This window comes from Pogona vitticeps, chromosome 4 (assembly GCF_051106095.1).
Source record: "Pogona vitticeps strain Pit_001003342236 chromosome 4, PviZW2.1, whole genome shotgun sequence".
Classification (NCBI taxonomy): domain Eukaryota; kingdom Metazoa; phylum Chordata; class Lepidosauria; order Squamata; family Agamidae; genus Pogona; species Pogona vitticeps.
In genome coordinates this window covers 88,202,491-88,225,099 of record NC_135786.1, presented here as the reverse complement: position 1 = coordinate 88,225,099, position 22,609 = coordinate 88,202,491, and the positions used below count along the sequence as shown (strand labels likewise).

Sequence of the window (22,609 nt, the reverse complement as noted above, 5' to 3'; positions counted from 1 at the left end):
AAAACACCTAAAGATAGTAGAGCGGAGCTTCTTTTCTTGTCCCTGAGATTTACAAGAAGCCCAATGACTTCTGATGAACTTGTCCCTGATCTCTCCCTGCACGAGTAAAAGCGGAGTAACCGCGGGGATTGTGGTTGAATTGTGGTGCTGGAAGAGACTCTTGAGAGTCCCCTGGACTGCAAAGAGAACAAACCTATCCATTCTGAAAGAAATCAACCCGGAGTGCTCACTGGAAGGACAGATCGTGAAGCTGAGGCTCCAATACTTTGGCCATCTCATGAGAAGAGAAGACTCCCTGGAAAAGACCCTGATATTGGGAAAGTGTGAAGGCAGGAGGAGAAGGGGACGACAGAGGACGAGATAGTTAGTGTCATGGAAGCTACCAACATGAATTTGACCCAACTCCGGGAGGCAGAGAAAGACAGGAAGGCCTAGCATGCTCTGGTCCATGGGGTCACGAAGAGTTGGACACGACTTAACGACTAAACAACAACAACTGGGGAAAGCCTGACGGTTCCCCCGCCGCGCTCAACACGGGTCTTCCTTCAAAGAGGCGTCCTGGGAGAGAACAGGCGCTGCGTGACTCAAGGCGCCAAAAAACCAGCAGCGCCTCCCGGGCTCCCCCTAGCGGCAGCCTCGAGCCGGCCGAGGCGCCGCGTGCCAAGGCGCCTGGGGCAGGGTCTCGCGCTTCGCCTCCCTCTGCTCGGGCTGCGGCCGGGGAGGCGCAGGGGGGTGGAGGGGGGTTGGGAGGGAAGAGAGAGAGAGAGATGCTTGAGATGCGTTTGATGATGTAATCGCAAGTCAGGGAGCGATGAAATTTAACACCGAGCCGAGCCGCGGTGGGGAGGTCTCGCCCCCTTCTTTGCTTCGGGTTGGCTGCTTCCTCTGCTCCAAAGCCAGAGGCAGTCGCCTTTCCGCGCTGAATGCTGGAGCGATTGCCCCCCCCCAAGACGCTGCAAAGAGCAATAATACAGTACTAATAGCAAAAGGAATTCCTGTTGCTCTTCTTTTGAGACCTTCGCTCCGGCTCCGGCTCCGGTGTCCTGGGCAGCGCTGCTGTTGCTTCCCAGGGAGTCCTCCTTGCTAAGAACTCTTCACACACACACACACGCACACCTAGTTTCAATTGCACGCAACTTTGGCGCCACGCTTTGCGCACGAGAGCATCCACGGAGCGGCCTCGACACTCGCGGGCTGCCTGCCGGTGTGAGCAACCACCCCGGTTGGTTTGGGGAGGGGCGGGGGGCTCAGAACCGGCTCTCCCTCGCCATGTGGAAGACCCGCTAGGGGAGGAAGGTGCCCAAGGCAGCGCTCCGGTCCGGAGACATCCGAGGCGAAGCGCGAGGAAGCCCGCCAGCCGCCGCCCCTGCTCCGGAGCTCGGGTTACATGGACAGTACCTGAACCCGGAGCGGTCGGGGGAGTCGGCTTCGGTTTTCGGTTAGAACTTCGCTGCTGGGACAAATGCATACAAATGCATTTAGGAGCTCAGAGGACAAGGAGTGGAAGCATCTCTCCCACTGCAAAAACGTGAGTACGAAGCAAGGGCTCCGGAGCAGGGCGAAGCGGGAAAGTGTGTGTGTTTGTGTGTATGTTTGTGTGTGTATGAGAGAGAGAGAGAGAGAGAGAGAGAGAGAGAGAGCGCTGCGGATAGAGGCGGGGGCGGGGCGGGGTGCCGCCGGAGGCCCCCCCCCCCCCCCACACACACACAGACACAGAAAGCAGATCATCTTGTCACACATGTGAGCGCTGTTTGGGGTCGGATCCTCGCCTTGTCTGGAAGGGACCCTCTCTGAGAGGAAACCGATAAGAGTCAAACACGGCTGGAGCCCAGGCGCCGCTTTACGTGGGAGTCCGTCCCACCGAAAGCGGAGCAGGTCTTGTTTCGGAGCGTGTGGGATTACGCCCCGAATCAGGCACCTTAAACACAGGGGCGTCGATCCCAGCCTGCCAGACGGTCCTGCGGTCGATATGAAAGCGCTCGTGTGGCGGGGGTGGGAGGAAAGGAGCAGTGGATACCTTGCTGGCATGTGTCCCATTTCTGGACAAAACCCAGTCTGTGCGGGAGGCCGGGACTCCCCGCTCTCCTCAGCTGTTTCCTGGGGGTGAGGTGTGAGGGGGAGAGTCGCAAGCCACCACCACCCCCGACCGGCTCTCCCTCATAAAAAAGGGAGAAGGAAAAAAATGTTTTTGCTGCTGTTCCTTTCGCGCGTTCCCACAACTTTCTGATGATTTTGTCAGTCATAACTAGCCATTTTGGTGCACATGCACAGGAAGAGGCGCTCTCTCCCACCTCCTCTGCTGTGAGGCATGGATGCAACGTCTCCTCCTCCCCCAATGAAAAAAAGGGGAAGCAAATGTGGTGTCCTTCCAGGAGAAAGAGGCCGTTTATGTTTTTGAAAAGAAAGGAAGGTCAAATGGGTGAGAGATGTCACTGTATATGTCCCCCAAACTCACCAGGAGATTCCCCTTTAGATCTTGGTGGAGCATTCTAGATTTTGGTGCCCTGGGGCAAAGCCCCAATTACTCTACCCTTCTTACAACCTTACCTTTTCTTGGCTTGGTAATGGATTAGGAAGCAGATTGACAGTGGGGTAACCAGTGTGTTTGTGTTGCTGAACCCAGAGAAAGCTCTGTTGTCGTCACCAGGTACTCTCCTACAGTTAACCAGCTTTCTTCTGTTGTCTGCAAGAACATGACAACTTGGCGGAACAGTGGTTCCCAAACTTCATTCTTATGGGGACTAGGTGTGGAACTTGAGTTCTTTGGTCCTTTGCTGAGGAGGGATTCGACATCGCCCCAGAGAATTTAGAAAGCCTTTCCAACCTTTCCATTAGCATTGGCAACCTACCAGAGTCCTGTGTACCTAGTCCAGTGGGCTGGTGGATGCATCTTGTGACCAGCATTGAACATGGTGTGGGACCCTCGATTTGCAAGGTCTGTTCACCCAAGATTTCTGTTTGATATAATTTCTTGGTTTTGGAAGCTGTTTTGATTTGTTGTTTTAGGCATGCTAGTATGGCAGTAACCCACCAGAAGACAACTGGAACTGGAACAGCTAGGAATTCTATGGCAACCTCAGCATATAACCAGTTTATCATAGCAGGAGCCCGTTCTTGGTCATTCAGGTGCCAGAGATTGTTTTATTGGTGTGTTTTTTTTTTGCTGCATCACAATAGCAGGAGGAACTACCTCTTTTGAATTTCTTTAACTTGCCGCAGAGTTGTCCATTTCAATCAACTGAAGAACACCTGACTGATGAAGACAGGTATTTGAGGGCATATGGACCTGGGGGTGACTGCGCATCTTTATGACCTCACTAAGTGTGCAACAGTAATGGGGGGAGGTGTTCTCTTTTTTTGTTCTTTTTCTCCCTGGAATGACATTTGTGTGTTACTTCTAGGGCAAATCATTAGGTTTTCAAGTAGATTAGGCTATTAAATCCTCTTAGGTGCCTGCAGGCATCTTCCTCCTCTCCCTCATCCTTTCTTAAATCCTGGTTTAAAAATAAAACTTTTTAGTCATGAGCTGTGACTATTTAAAGTGCTTGCAGGCATGAAGCATGGCATTTGATTTCCCATCTCTACTGTTTTTGGTCCTGTTTTTGGAAAGAAGGAAAAGGCATTGCAATGACTAGTCCTTGGAGAGAAAACAGTTTCGAAGATGGCTTGCAAATTTTTATGTATGTGTGTGGTTTTTTATATGTAAGGCAGAGGGAGGCATAAGACTTGAAGACTTTCCCTACCCACCCTGTTTCCCTCATTTTACAGGCAAATTTTTCTCTGAGAGGTTGGTTTGCCAAAAACGTAACTTCAATCTGCTTCCCCCTGTTTTGTCTTCAGTAATCATCTTTCTTTTCCCCTGAAGGCAACAGAAGCAAAGAGGCATTTGTTATTACTTGTGGTTGGTAGACTACTTAGATAAGTTTAGCTTTCAAGCATGAAAAATCAAGGTGATCTTTCTGGATGCAGTTTGATTTTCCCCTGGGCTTTTCTGCTTAGAAAATGAACAGGATGCACCAAGCAGCCAATTTTAAAAGATGCGATAAAGCAAAGTCTCTTGGGATAGTTTTCTATAAACAAATCCCTTGGCGTGTGAGGTAGTCTTTCCACAAAAGAGCTGGAGAGCAGTGTTACTGCTTTGTTTGGATTTGCAAGGCTGACTCCTTTGTTTCATGCCTTGCTGGTTTGAATTTATCTGTGCATGTCAGATGTATCTGGTCTTTAAAGCCTGCTTCTACTGAGGTAATAAACGTTTGTTTGGATTGTACTACTTCAGGGTCACAGATGAGGGCTCATTTGATAGACCCCACATGTTTAAAAAACCCATGCACGTATCAGCAAGGAGGTAGAAGCTTTTTCCTGACAACTCATTTTCTGTGATTAGTCAGTCTGTCCCCGTTCCCCGTCACCCATGATTTTGGATTGATTACATTGGAAGAAGGGAGATCTAAAGTAAAATGCTTTGGAAACTTTCATCTCTGCCAGGAATAGTAAAGACCCGAGCAGTTCCAAGCACTCATGATTATTGTTGTGGAATCTTCTGCCAGTGCACCATTGCCGTTGTTCATGAGTTTCACATCTGGGTCAGTGCCCTCACTTTTACCTCAGCCACTGCAGATGAAGACGTTTCTCCATTTGTCTGGGCTGATGGCAAGTATGTGACTGTCTTTGGCCGCTAATCTCTCTCTCTCTTACATCCTCACCAAATAAATGTGCCTCAGAACGTGGTGGTACCAAGGCCAGAAACAAATGTTAGAGGTAGGCCATAATCAGAAGAGAGAAATCCTAAAGTAACACAAGTGTCTGAGTGTCCCAGCAGAAGTTCCTCTCCCTGGGCATATGTGGAATAGCTTGCTTTGTTTGGTGACTGGTTGTCAGTACTTAAATCACTGGATTTGTTTGAAGTTCGTTTGCACAAACCCAAAAAACTGCCCCAGGCACTTGTCTGCAACATCAGTGTGCTTCTAATTGTGAATTATCTTTAAGGTCTGTCTCTGCCTTGGGATGGATTACTCCTAAATATCTCAGAACGTGGGCAGAGCCTTCAGATAGGCTGGCCCTATTAATCTGGAACTTTCAGCTACTGTATATCCCCCAAAAAAAGTTGGTAGCCAGTGAAGCTGTTACAGTGAAGGAGTTGTGTGCTCTTTGTAAACAGTCTAGTTTTAACGGTCTGGGAGCAGCATTTTGGATCAGCTGATATTTCTGTATATAAACCTTATATTCCCATGAATGTTTGAGAGGATGCTTTCTTAAATCTCCTAGCTCCAGATAGTATGTAGGCCTCTACGTCCTGCATCACTTGCCTGCTTTGCCACTATGTCTTCTCTCTGGCCTTGGTTCAGACTATCTTGGTTGAAACCTCTTTTCCTATGACATGAAGGGGGTTTCATTTGGTATGTAAAGCTTAAGACCTCAGGTGTCGTACATGCTCTATAATAGGATTGATAAAGTGGAGGGAACCTATGCTGATACTTTTCTAGATAGAATGTGATTTTCCAAGTTTATGAGTTTCTGTTTTCTTGGGTTGTAGTTCCTCCATACCAGCATTATTTCTAATAAATACAACATCTGTTTGGACAAAGATAATCTTAATTACATTAATTTGAATGAAATAACATCATTTTAAAGGTGCTTCATCTTTATGTTATGAACTAGCAGAGAGAAATACTTTTGGCACTACTTTTACCAACTTTAGCTCCTGGCACTGTAGGTGGAAACCTTCCTATTATGTTTTTGTCAAAGCAGTGTTGGATCTACTGGGTTTGAAGAAGTTGACCAGATGTGAAAGCCTGTGAAACAGGCATTGCTGTAAAGTTTGCTGTTTGCAAATTAAAAACAACAACAACAAAAACAACAACAAAAACAACCCAGAAGTGTTTCCCACACTTTCTGCAGAATATATGGCCATATATAATACAGTGGTGCCTCGCATAACGATGTTAATTGGTTCCGAAAAAAAAACGTTATGTGAAAACATCGTTATGTGAAGCACCATTTCCCATAGGAATGCATTGAAAACCGGTTAATCCGTTCCAATTGGAACGGATTATCCGGTTTTCTCCCTCCCCCCGCGGCTTGGATCTAACCCATGGCGGCTAACTCAAGCCTTCCCGATCCCCCCCACCCTGTCCCCGATGCTTGAAGCCTCCCCGTGCCACTTTCCCCAGCCGTTCTCGGACTTCCAGAAGTCCGAGAACGGCAGGGGGAGGCGGCGCGGGGAGGCTGCCGGCAGCGGGGACAGGGTGGGGGGTGTCCGGAAGGCTTCCAGGCAAAGGCCTGGAAGCCTTCAACACCCCCATACCCTTCCCCCACCACTGCTGAGAGCCTTCTGAGCTCTCAAAGAGCTTTCTCCAATATTGGAGGGGGCCCTTTGAGAGCTCGGAAGGGAATTGTCGGCAGGGGACGGTGGCTTCGGGGTCCTTCCGAGGCCACAGCCCACTGCCGACATTTTCCCCCAGCTGAGCGGCGGGGCTTCAAAGCTCCCGCCGCTCAGCTGGGGGAAAATGGTGCCTATGGGGAAAAATCGCAAAGCGATTTTTCCCCATAGGCAAGATCGTAGTGCGATCGCAAAAGCGATGGCAAAAAAGCCATCGCTATGCGATTTCTTCGTTAAACGGGGCGCTCGTTATACGAGGCACCACTGTAACTGCTTACATTTTTGACAATGGCTAAAAATACTTCAGTTCCTACAAAAATACTGCTTATGCTATAATGTTCTACATGTGGGGGAAAGGCTTATGCAATAAGCTATTCAGTCAGCAGGAAGGCTAAAATGTAGGGCTCATCACATATTCCAAACTGGATATAGTGAGCGTGATGCTGCAGTTAGAAATGTCAATACCATTTTGATTTACATTTTTTTTAAAAAAGCATTATCTCCAAGATACGAGGTGATGAGGTTTCAGGTGACAGACAGCTGGCCAGCCCTCCAAAGGCTTCTCATCAGGCTCACCCTCATCTCAAAGCAAGCTGAGAGATAAATAAAAATATTTTTAATTTTCTGTCTCCCATGCTCAGCAGTTAGGACACTGTCACAATTCTCGCTTCAGAGTGCAATTTGCAACCTATGTTATGTTTGAAATCACAATCAGTGCTTACACCGTTCATACTGGATATAATGTGAGTCACGTTCCAGCCCACAGCCCTCCTTTCCTTCCTCCCCCATTTCTGCTTATCCTTTTAAGATATGCTGTGAGGCCACTTTCTTATTTAAAGATTTTGAGAAATGCAGTAGTCTGAAACTTTTCTATAAAAAATAACATGGAAAGGTACTTAACAGTCTAAGAGTACAGAACATCAAAAGTCTGAAGAGTAATTTTCCAAAATACGTCATAATTCACATGTCAGAACAGGGATCGCCGCCTTTTCCTTCTCATCCATTACCCTTTTCCCTTCCTTTCAGATTATATATGCAGTTCCTGGTCATATATGGCTTTAAACTATTGGAATGAAAAACTAGTCCACTTTCAGACCCATCAGTTAAGTAATTATGAGCACTAAGCTTTTGCTTCACAATAAAAGGGCCTTTCCATACAATCTGACGCTTACTGTGTTTAACAGAATTTCGGTCTAGCACCTGATCTACCACATTAAAATCATGGTGATTTGCTTTTGTGTGTCCACCTGGGCCTGAACATCACACTACAATTGCCTTCATCACCGAAACACCACCTACAGATATGCCGCTGTCCCGATTTTTACAAGAACATATCACTACAAATTGTACAGGAGAAAGCCCACTGGAATTGCTGTGGCTTGAAAAAGTGCCAGAATCCATGTGGGAGACTCTGAGAAGGCCTATGAAGCATTTCATATTGTGATAGATGGTGTCAGAGAATCCTTAGCTTATGGAGGAGTAAGTGTGTCGGTAAAACCAGCATTGCTCACACCTGCTGACTTCCAAGTAAGAGTCCATTCTGGCCTTTTTGTTTTTCAAAGTCCTATTCCTGAAATTATTGTTTTTGTTATTGTGTGTCATCAGGTTGCCTCCAACTTATGGCGACCCTATGAATGGGCTATCTCCAAAAATCTCCTCAACAGCCCAGCCCAGCTCCTGCAGACTGAAGCCTGTAGTTTCCTTTAGGGAGTCAATCCATCTCATTTTTGGTCTTCCTCTTTTCCTGCTGCCCTCAGGATTTGAAAACATCATTGTCTTTTCCAGAGAATCTCGCCTTCTCATGATGTCCCCAAAATAGGACAGGCTCAGATTCATTATTCAGGCTTGATTTGCTCTAGGACCCTTGTTTGTCTTTCTGGCTGTCCAAGGTACTGTATCTGCAACACTCTTCTCTAGCACCACATTTCAAATCAATCTCCCCCCACCCACCTTCATATCTTCAATGATATATGTTTCTTCACAGATTTTCACTCCTCCATCTGAATCTAGTGCAGCTTTCTCTGTGATATGTTCTGCATACAAATTGAACGGATGAGGATAAAATGCACCGTTGTCTGACACCTCTGCCTATAGGAAACCATTCTGTCTCATATTCTGTCCTGTTGGTAGCTTCTTGTCCACAATACAGTACAGGTTATGTATCAGGACAGTGAAGTGCTGAGGCACATCCATTTCTTTCAGAATAGCCCATCATTTCTCATGATACTCACAGTCACAGGCTTTGTGTCTATAAAGCACAGACTGATCCTGCCTCCCCGAAATTCTTTGGTGAGCTCCAGTAGCCAGGGGATATTTGCAATCTGATCTTGAGTGCCTCTTCCTTTTCAGAATCCAGCTCAAATATAAGGCATTTCTCACTCTGTATAAGGTAAAAAAAGACTTTGTTGCAACATATTGAGCATCAGTTTATTTGCGTAGGAAATCTAAGCACTGGTCCTATTGTTACTGCATTCCTTGGCATCTCCTGGTAGGATTTGGACAAATCTGGTTTCTTGAAATAGCTTGAAATAGTTCTGTGGATCTCCATCTACCCCTGGTGATTGATTGATTGATTGATTGATTGATTTAACTTATATGCCACCCACTCTACCCAAAGGTCTCTGGGCGGCTTACAACAATTAAAATTCAATTAAAATACAATAAAAGATAAAATGATTAAAATACAATTAAGATAAATACTCTAAAAAATGCCATCATGACCCACAGTTGATGTTGTTTCAATTATAAGCCTTCTGGAACAGGAAGGTTTTGACCTGGCGCCGAAATGTCATCAACGTTTATTTCTTCCAAACATTTTCAGAGCATCTTTCACACCACTTTATAGAATTGCAAGTTCTTCATGATAGGACTCTTCTTCAGAGGAGCCTGGCATTCTTTTTATTTCTTCCGTATAGGTCTTCATTATACTGTTCCCACCTTCTCTTTATTTGAGCTTGTCAGAGAGTATGCTTCCCTATTGTTCATTCAGCATTCCTAATCTAAGCATAAATTTCCCTTTGATTTCTTGGCCTTCTGGAAGTCATCTCATTTTTCTCCTTTTGTTGTTCTCCTTTATTTCATTGCACAGGTTGTTATAATATTTCTCTTTATTTCTATGTGACATTTGCTGAAGAACTGCATTCAGGTTTATGACCCTACTTTTGTCACCTTCTACTTTTGCTTTTTTCCTGTCCTATACAATATTAATAGCTTCTTCCATCACTATCCATCTAGGTTTTGATTTTCTTTTTGGTACAGGGAATGCCAACAGTAGTCTTCCTGCAGAATCCATATATGCCTAGAACTAATTGCTTCTTTCCTTGGCAGTGCAATACAGATAGACAACCTCCCCTCTATCCAACAGCTTCTTGGTAGAATGAAGCAACTACTTCCAGAATTAATGGAGCAACACCATTTCAGCAGTAGTAACCCTTTCTGGCAGATGATCATCTGAATGTGCAGTAGTGTATTATGGGAGTTGTATTCTCTTTGTCTCTCTCTCTCTCTCACACACACACACACACACAGACACACACACACACACTCCTCTCTCTCACACACACACACACACACACTAACTACCACTCACAGTACTTTCCAGTAGAAGAGAAAGAGCTTGCTGTCTTCTTCTACAGTCTAATCCAGCTTCCAAGGAGTTTGAGAGATGCCTCTTGTCATGTAGAGGTAATGTGTGATACAGTGCCCAGCTAGTGTTCAGTCATATGTACATCAGCATCCCAGGCTAACATTGTACAGCCAAGTATCTGCTCACTTGTAGCTGAATGTGCAAAACCTTCTTTTAATGAGGAAGAGAGTTGTTGGTTTTTGGGAGAATATAAAGTTGGTTTCTATCGCTGGGATTTGATCTCTACTGATGGTTTTACACATGCAAGATTTGATTTGATGTTGCAGTGATAAATGATTGTTGTGTATCTAGGTTCCTAGTCATACTTTACAACCAGGATGAATGCCTTAATAGCCACTCTTTGTTTGGTCTTTGATAAGACCAAACAAAGAGTGAATGCATGAATTTCAGTGTGATACCATTTGTACATTATTTATTTATTTAAAATATTTATATCCTACCTTTTTACTCAAAATTATGTAAAGTCACTTGTAGTATTAAAACAATAATATAATGAAAGTTAAATCAGTTTGTGAAAGTGTTGTACTTGAATTATTAGGTGATATAATATTTATAAACATAATGAATTGTCATTCCCTGCACGCTTATTTGCAAGTAAATTCTGCTGTGTTCAGTGAGGTTTCCTCTCAAGTAAATGTGTATAAGACTGAATTCTTAGAGTGCAACCTTATGCATGCTTACTTAAAAGGAATTCCCATTGTGTTCCTTGAGACTTACTCTAATATAAGCATACACGGGATTGTAGCCTTAAGCTTCTTTCATCTGCATTGTTTTCTAAGCATTTGTCAAGTTCACTTCTGTAGGGATGCATTGCGAGAGTCAATTTGCAGCTCTTGTGAGCCTAGCAAGAAATGTTGGGTTGCCCAAAAATTCTTCAAGGGCCACTTATTACCTATGTTGAATGATTCACATATATGAAAGAAGTGAGCCCATGCTCGTTATAATACAATAATATATTCATTATTTTAGACCTTGCTTTCACAGTATTACTAACCAATTCTAAGGAAAATGTAAGCAAGTCTCATTTCTATCTGCACAAAAAAGTAGGTCAGATTGTAAGTATACAGTGGTGCCTCGCTTGACGACGATAATCCATTCCAGCAAAACCACTGTCAAGCAAAAGTAAAAAGCCCTTTGAAATGCATTTAAAACCGGTCAATGTGTTCCAATGGTCGAAATACCTCAGCGTCCAGCAAAGATCCTCCATAGGGCGGCCATTTTCCAGTGCCTGTAAAGCAAAAAATCCACCCTAAACACAGCGGGGAGCCATTTTGAACAGCGGGTGTCCATTTTGAAAACCCGACGATCAGCTGTTTTGATCGTCATAAAGCGAAAAATTGGTTCCTGAAGCAGGGAACTGATAATCACCAAGTGGATTTTCCCTATTTAAACATTGTTTTGTGATCACTATTGCGATCGCAGAAACCTCATCGTTAAGCGATTTTGTCGTGGAGCAGGGAAATCGTTAAGCGGGGCACCACTGTACATGAAATGCAAGGTGAAGTGAATATCCTTTTCTACATATTGTTATTTTAAATGATGTTTTATGCACTTTGGGAGATTGTGAGATACTATTCTTCAGGATGTGGATCTGAACAACAGTTTATTTCTTAAGTAGCTGTGATTAGATTTGGTTGCCATTTAGCTTTTCATAACCTTCTCTACTCATACACCCCCTCCTAACTTTTTAATAGTTTACAGGTTAGTTTTGTTGTTTAGTTGTGTCCAGCTCTTCGTGACTCCATGGACCAGAGCACGCCAGGCCCTCCTGTCTTCCACTGCCTCCCGGAGTTTGGTCAAATTCATGTTGGTAGGTTAGTTTAGGAGGTTGCAAATTGGATCCAGATGAGGGGGAAATGGGTGTGAATAAGTATATAAAGAAAAAAATATACACAGACTGGTGAAAGTGGTTGTCAGGATGAAGTTTACCTTTTTTGTGTGTGGGGGGGAGGGTTCTTATTCTGAACCTCTGGAAACAATTTGCAGATTTCTGGCTGGAGAGCCTGCTGTTCATTGTCCAAATACCTTGTATGTTAAAAGAAAAAATAAAGGGGGGAAGCAGTGCCCATTACTAATTAGACGAGGTGCATTGCTGCCAGAGGAAAAGATTGTGATGTCAAACTTTAGACTTTTAGCTAGTCTGAGATAACTATATCTAGAAGGCCACCTTCATTCATAACAATGTACTGTACCTATCTCCTGAGGCTGTTTCTGTATGTCTGAATAAGGTGTATTGAGGTATTGAACACTTGACCTTTTGCCTGTGATGCCACCCTAGGATGAAACCCCTGAGATGTGTTTGTTTGGCATTGTCCCTGTTATATTTTAGGTATCCAGTAATGCCCATGCTGTATTTGCATTTGGTGGTATTTTAGTGGTATTTAAGGACCCCTAATGCTTTTATGATATTTTATGGCTCTGCTCATTATCCCCAGGATTTTCACTTTTACCCCATTTGGGGTAATTTACCCCTGTTCCCTGACCACTGCAATAGGAGGTCAGTTTTTCGTACCACCATGACATCTAAGAATGGGAGTTGACCCTTGTAGCAAAATACCAAGAGGTGACATCATTCCTTCCTGCCTGCCCATCACAGAAGCCCAAAAGGGAGGAGCCAAGGATAGGGCAGGAGGGGCGGAGTTAGAGAGACAGTTGGAGATGTGGAATGGCAGTTAGGGTTGAGAAGTGAGAAGAAGAGGGTTAGAGAATTGAGCTGGGAGTGTTAGGAGAGTGAATTGTTCAATAAACAATATTGAACAAGCAGGAATGAAATAATAACACTGCCTTACAACCAGCTATTTCCAGTGGGATAATGAATTCTACGAACAGACAGATGGAGTGGCCATGGGCAGCCCTCTCAGCCCGGTTATAGCAAATTTCTACATGGAGCATTTTGAAAAACTTGCCCTGGCTTCGGCACCCCTCGCACCCACAGTCTGGTTCCGATATGTGGATGACACCTTTACAATCTGTAGTCACGGTGAAGAAAAATTGGAAGAATTTCTCAACCATCTCAACAGCATCCACCCAAATATACAATTCACCATGGAAAAAGAAACAGAGGGCCAGCTCCCGTTCCTAGATGTCATGGTCCTATGCAAAACTGACCTCCGACTGGGACACAAGGTCTACAGAAAACCCACCCACACAGACAGGTACCTACACAAAAACTCCAACCACCACCCACGGCAAAAAAGAGGCATAATCAAAACACTGGTAGACTGTGCAAATCGGAACTGTGAAGCTCAGTTTCTCAACACTGAACTCGACCACCTGAATTGGGCCCTACAGGCAAATGGCTACTCCAAAAATGAAATCACAAGAGCCATCAAACCAAGAAAACAACACGGAAATGAAGAAGAAAAACAGCCACCCACAAACAAAGTATTTCTGCCATACATCAAAGGGGTCACAGACCGCATGGGGAAATTTCTGGAAAAACACAACCTAAAAACAGTATTCAAGCCCACCACAAAAATACAACAAATGTTACGGTCAGCAAAGGACAGAAGGGACCCCCTCACCACTGCAGGAGTATACCGGACATCTTGCAGTTGTGGCCAGGTATACATTGGAACCACAAAACGAAGCATCCACACCAGAATCAGAGAACATGACAGACACTGCAGACTAAAACAACCAGAAAAATCTGCAGTAGCTGAACATGCCCTAAAACAAACTGGACATGAAATTCTATTTCAAAATACGGAAATACTGGACAACACTAGCAATCATTACGTCAGACTGCACAGGGAAGCCATTGAAATCCACAAGCACCAGAAAAACTTCAATAAAAAAGAGGAAAGTTTGAAACTCAACAAAACTTGGCTCCCAGCTCTCAAAAATACAGCATGCAAAAGGTCACGAACTCTACCCAACCACAAGGTCAAGGGGATCACCACCATTAACCACAGTGACAGACAATCTCCTTATCACAACAATACACACATAACAAAACACACTAATCACCCATCCACAGAAAACAATACACCCACAACAATACACACTAATCATCCCATCTCACAGCCATAAATACTCCACGCCCCAGACAAACTACACAAGAGCACAGTTTGCTGTCCTCTGAAGATGCCAGCCACAGAGACTGGCGAAACGTTAGGAAAAACCACCTTCAGAACACAGCCAAGAAGCCCGAAAAAGCCACAACAACCATGAAATAATAAGCACTATAAGAGAGATATTGATTGAAAGTATATAGCAGTTTGGAATAAAAGTGATTGCCTACATGATCCAATCTGTGTTAATACCTGATACAGTTCATATGTGATTTACCTTTATGATTTACTTGACAATAAAATAATATTTGTTAATTAAACCTTTGGTTCCTAAGTTCAATAACCCTTAGTTTTGGCACCACATGTGTATAACATAATTGGCATTAGGAGAATACCTGGTGGCAGCTAGAAGAGAAATGGGTGTGAGCCTTTGTGAGGGAGAGAGAGAGAGAGAGAGAGAGAATGGTAAAAGAGAAAAACTAAAAAAATGTACATGAATTATCAGATCTGTCCAGTAGAGGGCACCAGAGACCACGCTGTGCATTCTTCACTAAAAGTATTAATAGCATGATATCTGGCTCCCTCTAATGGCCCATTCTGGTAATGCATGTGAAAATAGTTTTTTCAGGATGTTTTTCTTTTAATATTTTCAGATTGTGGATAAGTGAAACCACAGCTAATGATCCTGTGGATACAGGTCCTACTGTACTTTATCACAGTCCACTTTAGTTCATTCATTGCAAGTATTACCTTGATTAAACATTCCATTTTTACCTTATGATTTCAAGCCTACCTTGATTAATACAACCCACACTTTCATGTTCAAGTTATGTTTCTATCATGTGGCATTTAACTTTCCTTTTGCCTTTGTGCATATACTGGCAACCTAACTTCTAACTTAACCCAGTTGCATTGTTGGCTTCAGCGCTGTTTGTACTTGTCCATTAGTTATCCCCTGTGGCTGACTGAGTGAGTGCCTTCCAGTCTCGGAGTCTCTTCTTCCAGCATTATCTCTTATTTTGTTTTGGACTGTCTTGTAGGATTTTCCTAGGCTATGGGAAGTGTTTTAGAAATGGTTTGGGCTTGAATGTCACTGGCATTGTCTATGAAAGATCCTCCACCAGCGTAACTTTTCACTCTGTGTGTGTGTGTGTGTGTGTGTGTGTGTGTGTGTGTGTGTGTGTGTGTGTGTGTGTGTGTGTGTGTGTGTGTGTGTGTGTGTGTGTGTGTGTGTGTGTGTGTGTGTGTGTGTGTGTGTGTGTGTTTTCTATTAAAGTAAGCCACTGAGAAAGCAATGTTAAGGTACATATCCTTCAGAGTCTGTGCATTAGTAATTTATAGAAAATAACTTCTGACATATAACGTCTGCAACAGGTGTGTTTTCTCATTATGTCAAAAGGAACCCAGACAGGATAAATTTAGCTGGAGAGTCTCTCAGGAAAAGCTTGTATAGTAAAAATGAAATATTGACAAAAAGCCATATTTTAACTTGAGTTTCAGTTTGCCAGCATTTTTTTTTGGAAAGGTTCCTAAGCCTTAAGAACTGTCTGAGAAGCAGAAATTCTGTAGGTGAACTTTCTTTAGTGGTGAGATGGGGATTTCATCTTCTAAATGTTCTTCTCTGTTGCAAAAGCCCAAGAGTCCTTTCTTGAAAAAACTTCCAGCCCTGCCTGTATCGAGGTATACAATAAAGGCTGTATTGAAGGGATCTGTTCAGCTCTTTTAATACAACTCTTTTTAAAAAAATCTCATGCTAATTAGTCATGTTGGCTAATAGCAAATGAATTTTCTCTTGGAGTGGAAAGCACATCCCTGTCCCTTAGCATTTCATATACAGTCTGCCCTGAGCCCTGTACTCATGTACCTCTATCTTTCCTTTTTTCCTCTGGCTAAAAGATGATTAGAAGCACACCCAAGAAATGGAGAATTGTGGTTAGTCTCTAAAGGACAGATGTATGAACCTTTTCCACTGTCTCTCAGTTTCTCTTTCTTTCCCAGCTATTCTGCCCTATTTGCATATTATTTGCCTGTGCTGCTCCAGTTTTAACGTCACTTTGCTATTTCTCTTAAAGATCAAAAATGTTCATACATATTCTAATATGCATTTTTCCAGGTGTATTTTAATGCACCTCTGCCTGGTATTCAAATTTTCATAGGCAATGTCTGCCTATGTAACATGTTTTTTGTATGTTATTTTTGTTGAAGTTTTTACAACCTTCTATGGTATGAGTGATTGGAATGGACTTTCCTGGGCTGGGGTGAATCTGGTCAATCTCTCCAGCACTAACCAGTTGTTCCCCTCCTGCCTCTGAATTCAAAGATAGTGCTTTTTCCTTGTCTTGGAAACTCACTGAGGGAGTATAATTGGTAAAACCACTCATCAAATATCTCACTAGTAAAGCCCTGTGGGATTACTGTAAGTCAGTTCTGACATGATGGCACCTAAGAACAACAACTAATTTTATGCAGAATTAGGTGCAGCAAATTGGTTTCAGTAAACTGGTCACACTTAACTTTCTAATATCCTCTTCATACAGCACTGATTCAAGTGTCACTTTTCATACTCCTGGTTACTGATACAGTATATGATTGTATGTATTTCAGTTTGCATCTGAAGTGGGATGAAGTCCCTGAATGTTTTTGCCAAATAAAACCTAGTACAGTGGACCCTTGACTTACAGACGGCTTGACTTACAGACTTTTTGAGTTACAGACTTCTCTGGCCTTAAAATTTAGGTTTGGCTTGCAGCCTGAGAATTGACTTACAGACCAGAAAAAAACCAAAATGGAACAAAAACGGCCTGTTATGGGATTAATCGGTTTTCAATGCACTGTAGGTCAATGGAGACTTGACCTACAGACTTTTTGACTTGAGAACCGCCTTCCAATACGGATTAAGTTCTCAAGTCAAGACCCCACTGGATTAAGGTGCCACAAGAGTCATTGTTGTTTATACAGTTGGCTGTCTGGGACCAACAAAGCAAAATGTGCTCTGCTTCACCACCCAATAAGAAAATGGATAAAGTTGCACCCATCCAACAATAAAAGATTTTGTAAACCCTATGTAGATAATAGGACGGGTGAAGCAGCTACAATATCTGCTTGCTTGCTGCTGAACTTTACATGGGCAGCGGGAGAGGAGGAAAGGGAAAGGGAACTTTAAGCCTCTTCATTCAGCTGCTGAGCAGCTATGAAGAGAAAGCCATATATGTAAGCGACTGAGTAGCTCTGCATCATGGGTGTGTGGTTTTCACATGACTGAGAGAGCGAGGGAGAGGGCAGCCCTGCCCACGGATGGCATGAGACCACCACAAATCTAACCAGGAGATAATTTATTCATCTAGCTATACTGTAGATGTTCTCCATTCTTTCACTGCAGAAGTAACATCTTCAGAAGATGGTAAGATACACTGACAGATAGGATCTGGTAATGAACCAAAACAATTGAAAATTGGCAGAAAAGGAAAACAGAAAAGAGCAAAAAAAAGGGGGGGCTCAATCCATGAGAAACATAGGTAGGAAAAAAGTATATACAGTACTGTAAATGTACAGTGGGGCCAGACCCAAACAATATGTTTTGTTGCCTGAGGCTGCATTTCCACATAACCATAATTCATTGCAGAGAAGAGATCCAGCTAAGCCACTGATCCTGTCTTCAGCATTGGCAGGGCAGCAGGCTCCTTTATGAAGGGTAGGACAATATTTTCCAGCAGAAGGGCATGGGTAGGTGAGGACGTCTGCTATTGCCTCTTAGCCTCTGCTGCCTGAGATGGTTGTATCACTCTGCCTAATGATAGAATTGGTCCCCATGTTCATTTATTCCAAAAGACCCACATGAAGCACATCCGCATGGTTTATCAGTTCCAATGTATGTGAATGTCATGTAGTATATTATGAGCAAAATGCAGATGTGCAATTGATTTTTACACATAGAGTGGAAGACTTTCACAGCTCTTCTGTGGTGAGATATATTCTAAGTAGAATGTTTACATTCAATACAGTAGAACATACACATCTTGCTGTAGAGGAATGGGCATGCCAGTAGAATTGTGAAAGTCAGAAGTGCAGGTGCTTCTGCCTTTTGCTGCATCTGATGACAGGCAGATTTGAATCCACCATGGTATATAGGTAAAACAGGAGATTTGCTATCTGATAAATGGGGAAACCTCTCATCAAGATATGCCACATGTCAAGTAGATGTATATTTTGTTTGAAAAAGAACATGCTAGTGAATTTAGGGGTCTTGTTCCCAGCTAAGTAACTATGCATAGGATTATATTTGATCCTCTGTGTGTTGATCATTTGCACAATTTGTAAGAAGAACTTTTATGATGTTTAGTAGGCTTATTCCCAAATAAATCTTCCTAGAGTTGTACTCTTAAAAATCTACATGCATGGAGAAAGTTTGGAGATGGCAATAAATATTTATTATTTATTTATTTATTTATTGGACTTATATACCGCCCCATAGCGCTGCAAGCACTCTCCGGGCGGTTTACAATTTTTTAATTATACAGGCTACATATTGCCCCCCAGCAAGCTGGGTACTCATTTTACTGACCTCGGAAGGATGGAAGGCTGAGTCAACCTTGAGCCGGCTACCTGGGATTTGAACCCCAGGTCGTGAGCACAGTTTTAGCTGCAGTACAGCGTTTTAACCACTGCGCCACGAGGCTCATAGTCAGTGTTCAATTTGCATTAGAAAAAGTGTGGCCTTTTGGAGTAGTGAATCAAGCATCTGTTGTTTATCTGTAAAATTCTTTATTGTGTTTACATGGATCTGAGTGAACTAATGTAGGGGTGTGTGGCAAGTAGTGGCGTGTGTTCCATTGAGAATGTCCCTTTTAGAGCATGGTTTGCTAAACCAGTGGCGTGAGAAAAGGAAACAGGCAATTTGTGACTTTATCTGTCCCTCATTCAGTGTTCTTTCCTTACTTCTCTTTGTGTAGATACCGACACTTCTGTGTTAGTGGGAAAGTGAAGGAGGTGACAGCTGCTTTCACCTTTTCCCCCCTTATTCACGTGATATGCAAGTACAGTATATAGTAGTATATACAGGTATCCAAATGAAGTTGAAAGGAGACTTTCTCTTGGTTTATCCCTCCTCTCCCTGTATCTCTCTCTCTCTCTCTCTCTCTGTGTGTGTGTGTGTGTGTGTGTGTGAGAGAGAGAGAGAGAGAGAGAGATAAAACACACATATGTACATATATGCGTGCATACTGTATAGATGTGTTAAATAGACACACACACACACACACACACAGAGCTATATACAAATACAAACATGCATGCATATGTATTTGTGCATATGGGTGCAGTTCAGAAACCTGCAGGAACATTGGTACTCCTCATGTTCCTTTTCTGTGTCCTCCTTTCTTCAAGAGAGGTGAGGTGTGCAAATGAGAGGAAAATGGCAGGTGTGGGAGAGGCAAAAGTTCAGGTGTTGGTGGAGTTGCTTTGCCACCTACTATACAGTAGTTTTGATACACAGTCTGTGGAAATGTTTGCAATAGAACTTAATACTAAACATAGGCCGTAAATTAATGCACGTGAGATGTAACCACACGCTCAAGACTCTTAAAGCCAATGAATGTTTTGAATGTTTTGTTTGTGAATTCTTTATTTCATTCTGTATTTCATTTTATTCTATACGTCTGAAGAAGTGGACTCGACCAACGAATGCTCACATTAAAATACAATATTCTATAAGGTGCCACATGTTTTTGTCTTGTTTCCCCCCCCCCTTTGGATTTTGCCTGATATGTTTACAAAATTTCTTCTTACTGACGTAGAAAATAACAGAATCCAGTGGTTTCTAATATTGGGTCTCCAGATATTCTTGGACTAAAATTCCCAGAAGCCTTTACCACTAGCTGTGCTGGCCAGGATTTCTGAGGGTTATAATCAAATAACATCTGGGGACCCACGGTTGGGAGCCAATGCAATAAAGTAATAGAATTCAGGGGTTCTCCAGTGGAAATTGAATGAGGCATTTTATACCTATAGATTCTACTTTGTGGTAATGAAATCTTTTTGTACATTAATATATTTTCTTTCTGTTTCAGGAAAACCCTCCTTCTTTTTCTCACAACATGTATAGCTGTGGGTGCTACACAAACACAAGACGAAGGTGAGATGTTTCTCATTCTATTATAGAATATTTGAATAATCTTTGTGTAAAACAGAGCAAGAAGATGAGATCCAGCTTTGATTTAATATTAATAACCTCAGATCCAGGTTTTCAAAGGCCACTCACCTAAATGTCAGATAAAATCACATTGAGTGCAAAAGTTTAAAGAAACCACTTCAGGCAAGTTGACCTTTTTAAAATTACTCACATTTTCTGTCTGTGAAATTGTTTACATATTTAGGCAATCTCTCTGTAAAAAGGAAGTTTTGTACATTGTAAAGGCTTTAATTGTGACTTCATTGCATGTGGGTGTTTTGGGGGTGGCAAACTAAAGCTGAATTACCTTTCCACTCCTTGGGACTCTCCAAAATAAACCAGAGCACATAATAAACAGTTATTGTGGATTTGCATTTTTAAGGCTCTAAAGCTTAAATTGCCTTTTGGCTTATTCCCCCTTCCCCCACTGCATTCTCATATGCATATGACTGAAAAGGATGATTGTGGTTTTTTTTCCATTTGTTTTGTGTATTTGGAGTATGGATGAATGGGAGAGATGGCTTGTGGATACTTCATTGCAAATATTCCTCTGCAGTGAACTTACGATATCTTATTGTCTCAGTTTTAAGTATGTATGGACATTAAAACTTAATTATGAGGGTAATTAAAATGGAGACAAAACGGCCTCTTTCTCTGCTGAGGAAGTTGAAGAATTCTAAACCAGTCAAGAGAAACAAACTGTTCCTGGTCTTTAGAGTGCATGTGATAGATAAAAGCTGCATTTTAAAAGCTTCCTGGTAGAAAACAAAAAACATAAAGAACTAGTGTGACAGTTTGTGAATTTATTTTTTCTCCTTCTCTTTCGCCTCTACAGAATACAGTATAGGGTTGCATTCAGTCATGCAGCATGACACTTGCAGTACAAAATGAGAACAGTATAATCCAGTGGTTCCCAACTTTGGGTAATGCAGGTGTTTTTGGATTGCAATTCCCAGAAGCCTTCGCCACTAGTTGTGCTGACCAGGGTTTCTGGGAGTTGCAGTCCAAGAGTATCTGGGTTACCCAAAGTTGGGAACCACTGGTGTAATCCAGAGTGAACTGTTTGTGCATATTAGATCTGAGATTCTGTTGATGTTCAAAAGCAGGGACCTTCCTTCTGTATGTAGGAGTATATTCTTCTGCAAGAAGGATTGTGGCCAATGAAGGACAGGAGTGGAGCGCCTTACTCTCCTGCAGATTTCCCAACCTGGTACCTCTAGCTGTTGATCTTGTGGCTGTTGTTTTAAGAAACGCTTTTCAAAAACACAAAGCTAGTTCTATACCTCTTGAATCCTTGCCTTCATAATATTATTATTATTATTATTATTATTATTATTATTATTATTATTATTATTATTATTATTATTATTATTATTATTATTATTATTATTATTATTATTATTATTATTATTATTATTATTATTTTTATTTTTATTATTTTTATTATTTTTTTTTATTTATTTATTTATTTATTTATTTATTTATTTATTTATTTATTTATTTATTTATTTATTTAGTTTACACCCTATCTGGTCGGTGAGGACCACTCTAGGCGGCTAACAACAAAAACAATACAATAAAAATACAAATAAACGATTTTAAATGATAAAAGCACTACATTACATTACACAGGAAACAAAACAAAAACAGAAGAAGAGGAAAGAAAGGATCAGGAGGTATGTGATGGAAAGGCCTGCCGAAACATCCATGTCTTTAACTGTTTCTTAAAGATACCCAGCGAGGGAGACCTGCGAATCTCAGGAGGTAAATTGTTCCATAGGCAAGGAGCCACCGCCGAGAAGGCCCATTTTCTTGTCTTTTCCTTCCGGACCTCCCTTGGCGTTAGGCTCCTCAGCCTCACCTCCTGGTTCGCACGAGTGACACGGGTAGATCTTGGTGGGAGTAGCCGTTCCGCCAAGTATCGAGGCCCTAAACAGTTTAGGGCTTTGTACGTAATCATCAACACTTTGAAGTCGATGCGGAATCGGATGGGCAGCCAGTGCATCTTTAGCCTTTGAACTCATCATATACACATGTGTAGTTCAAAGCATTATTATGGCTTGCCCCAAGCCCTTTAGATGTCACAGTCAAAAACATGTAGTCTTTGCTGGCCTTTCACTTGGTGTCCAAAATTTCTTCGGTTTTCTTAAAATCGCATACTCCTTCAAAATTCAGAATAAATTGAAGACATATGGCATGCAAAGGGAAAAGGAGTTTGATGGGGTCTCTAATCATGCTCCTTTGGCAAACCAGGGCGTGTTAGAAGAAAAAGACATGAGCCAGCTACCCATATCCCCCATCCTGTAGGAGAATGATTAATGAAGTCTGCAGGAAAATTGGGAAGAAAGCATCAGTCTTCCAAGATTGAAACAAGCCATTTTCAAGATGACAACCATAAATATTTG

At 42.4% G+C, this 22,609-nt stretch overlaps 1 protein-coding gene across 2 annotated transcripts in view; it reads left to right on the top strand.

Annotated features, from left to right (window-relative positions):
- Positions 1 to 1,016: 1,016 nt before the first annotated feature.
- COL24A1 (collagen type XXIV alpha 1 chain) overlaps positions 1,017 to 22,609 on the top strand; it is a 245,139-nt gene continuing 223,546 nt past the window's right edge. The window contains exons 1-2 of one of the 2 annotated variants that reach the window (XM_020795023.3): positions 1,017 to 1,528; positions 20,104 to 20,168. In XM_020795023.3, coding sequence (XP_020650682.3) covers positions 1,473 to 1,528; positions 20,104 to 20,168 — 121 coding nt within the window. In that variant the 5' untranslated portion in view covers positions 1,017 to 1,472. The remainder of the gene's footprint in view (positions 1,529 to 20,103; positions 20,169 to 22,609) is intronic. The other variant, XM_072997896.2, reaches the window with a different exon arrangement.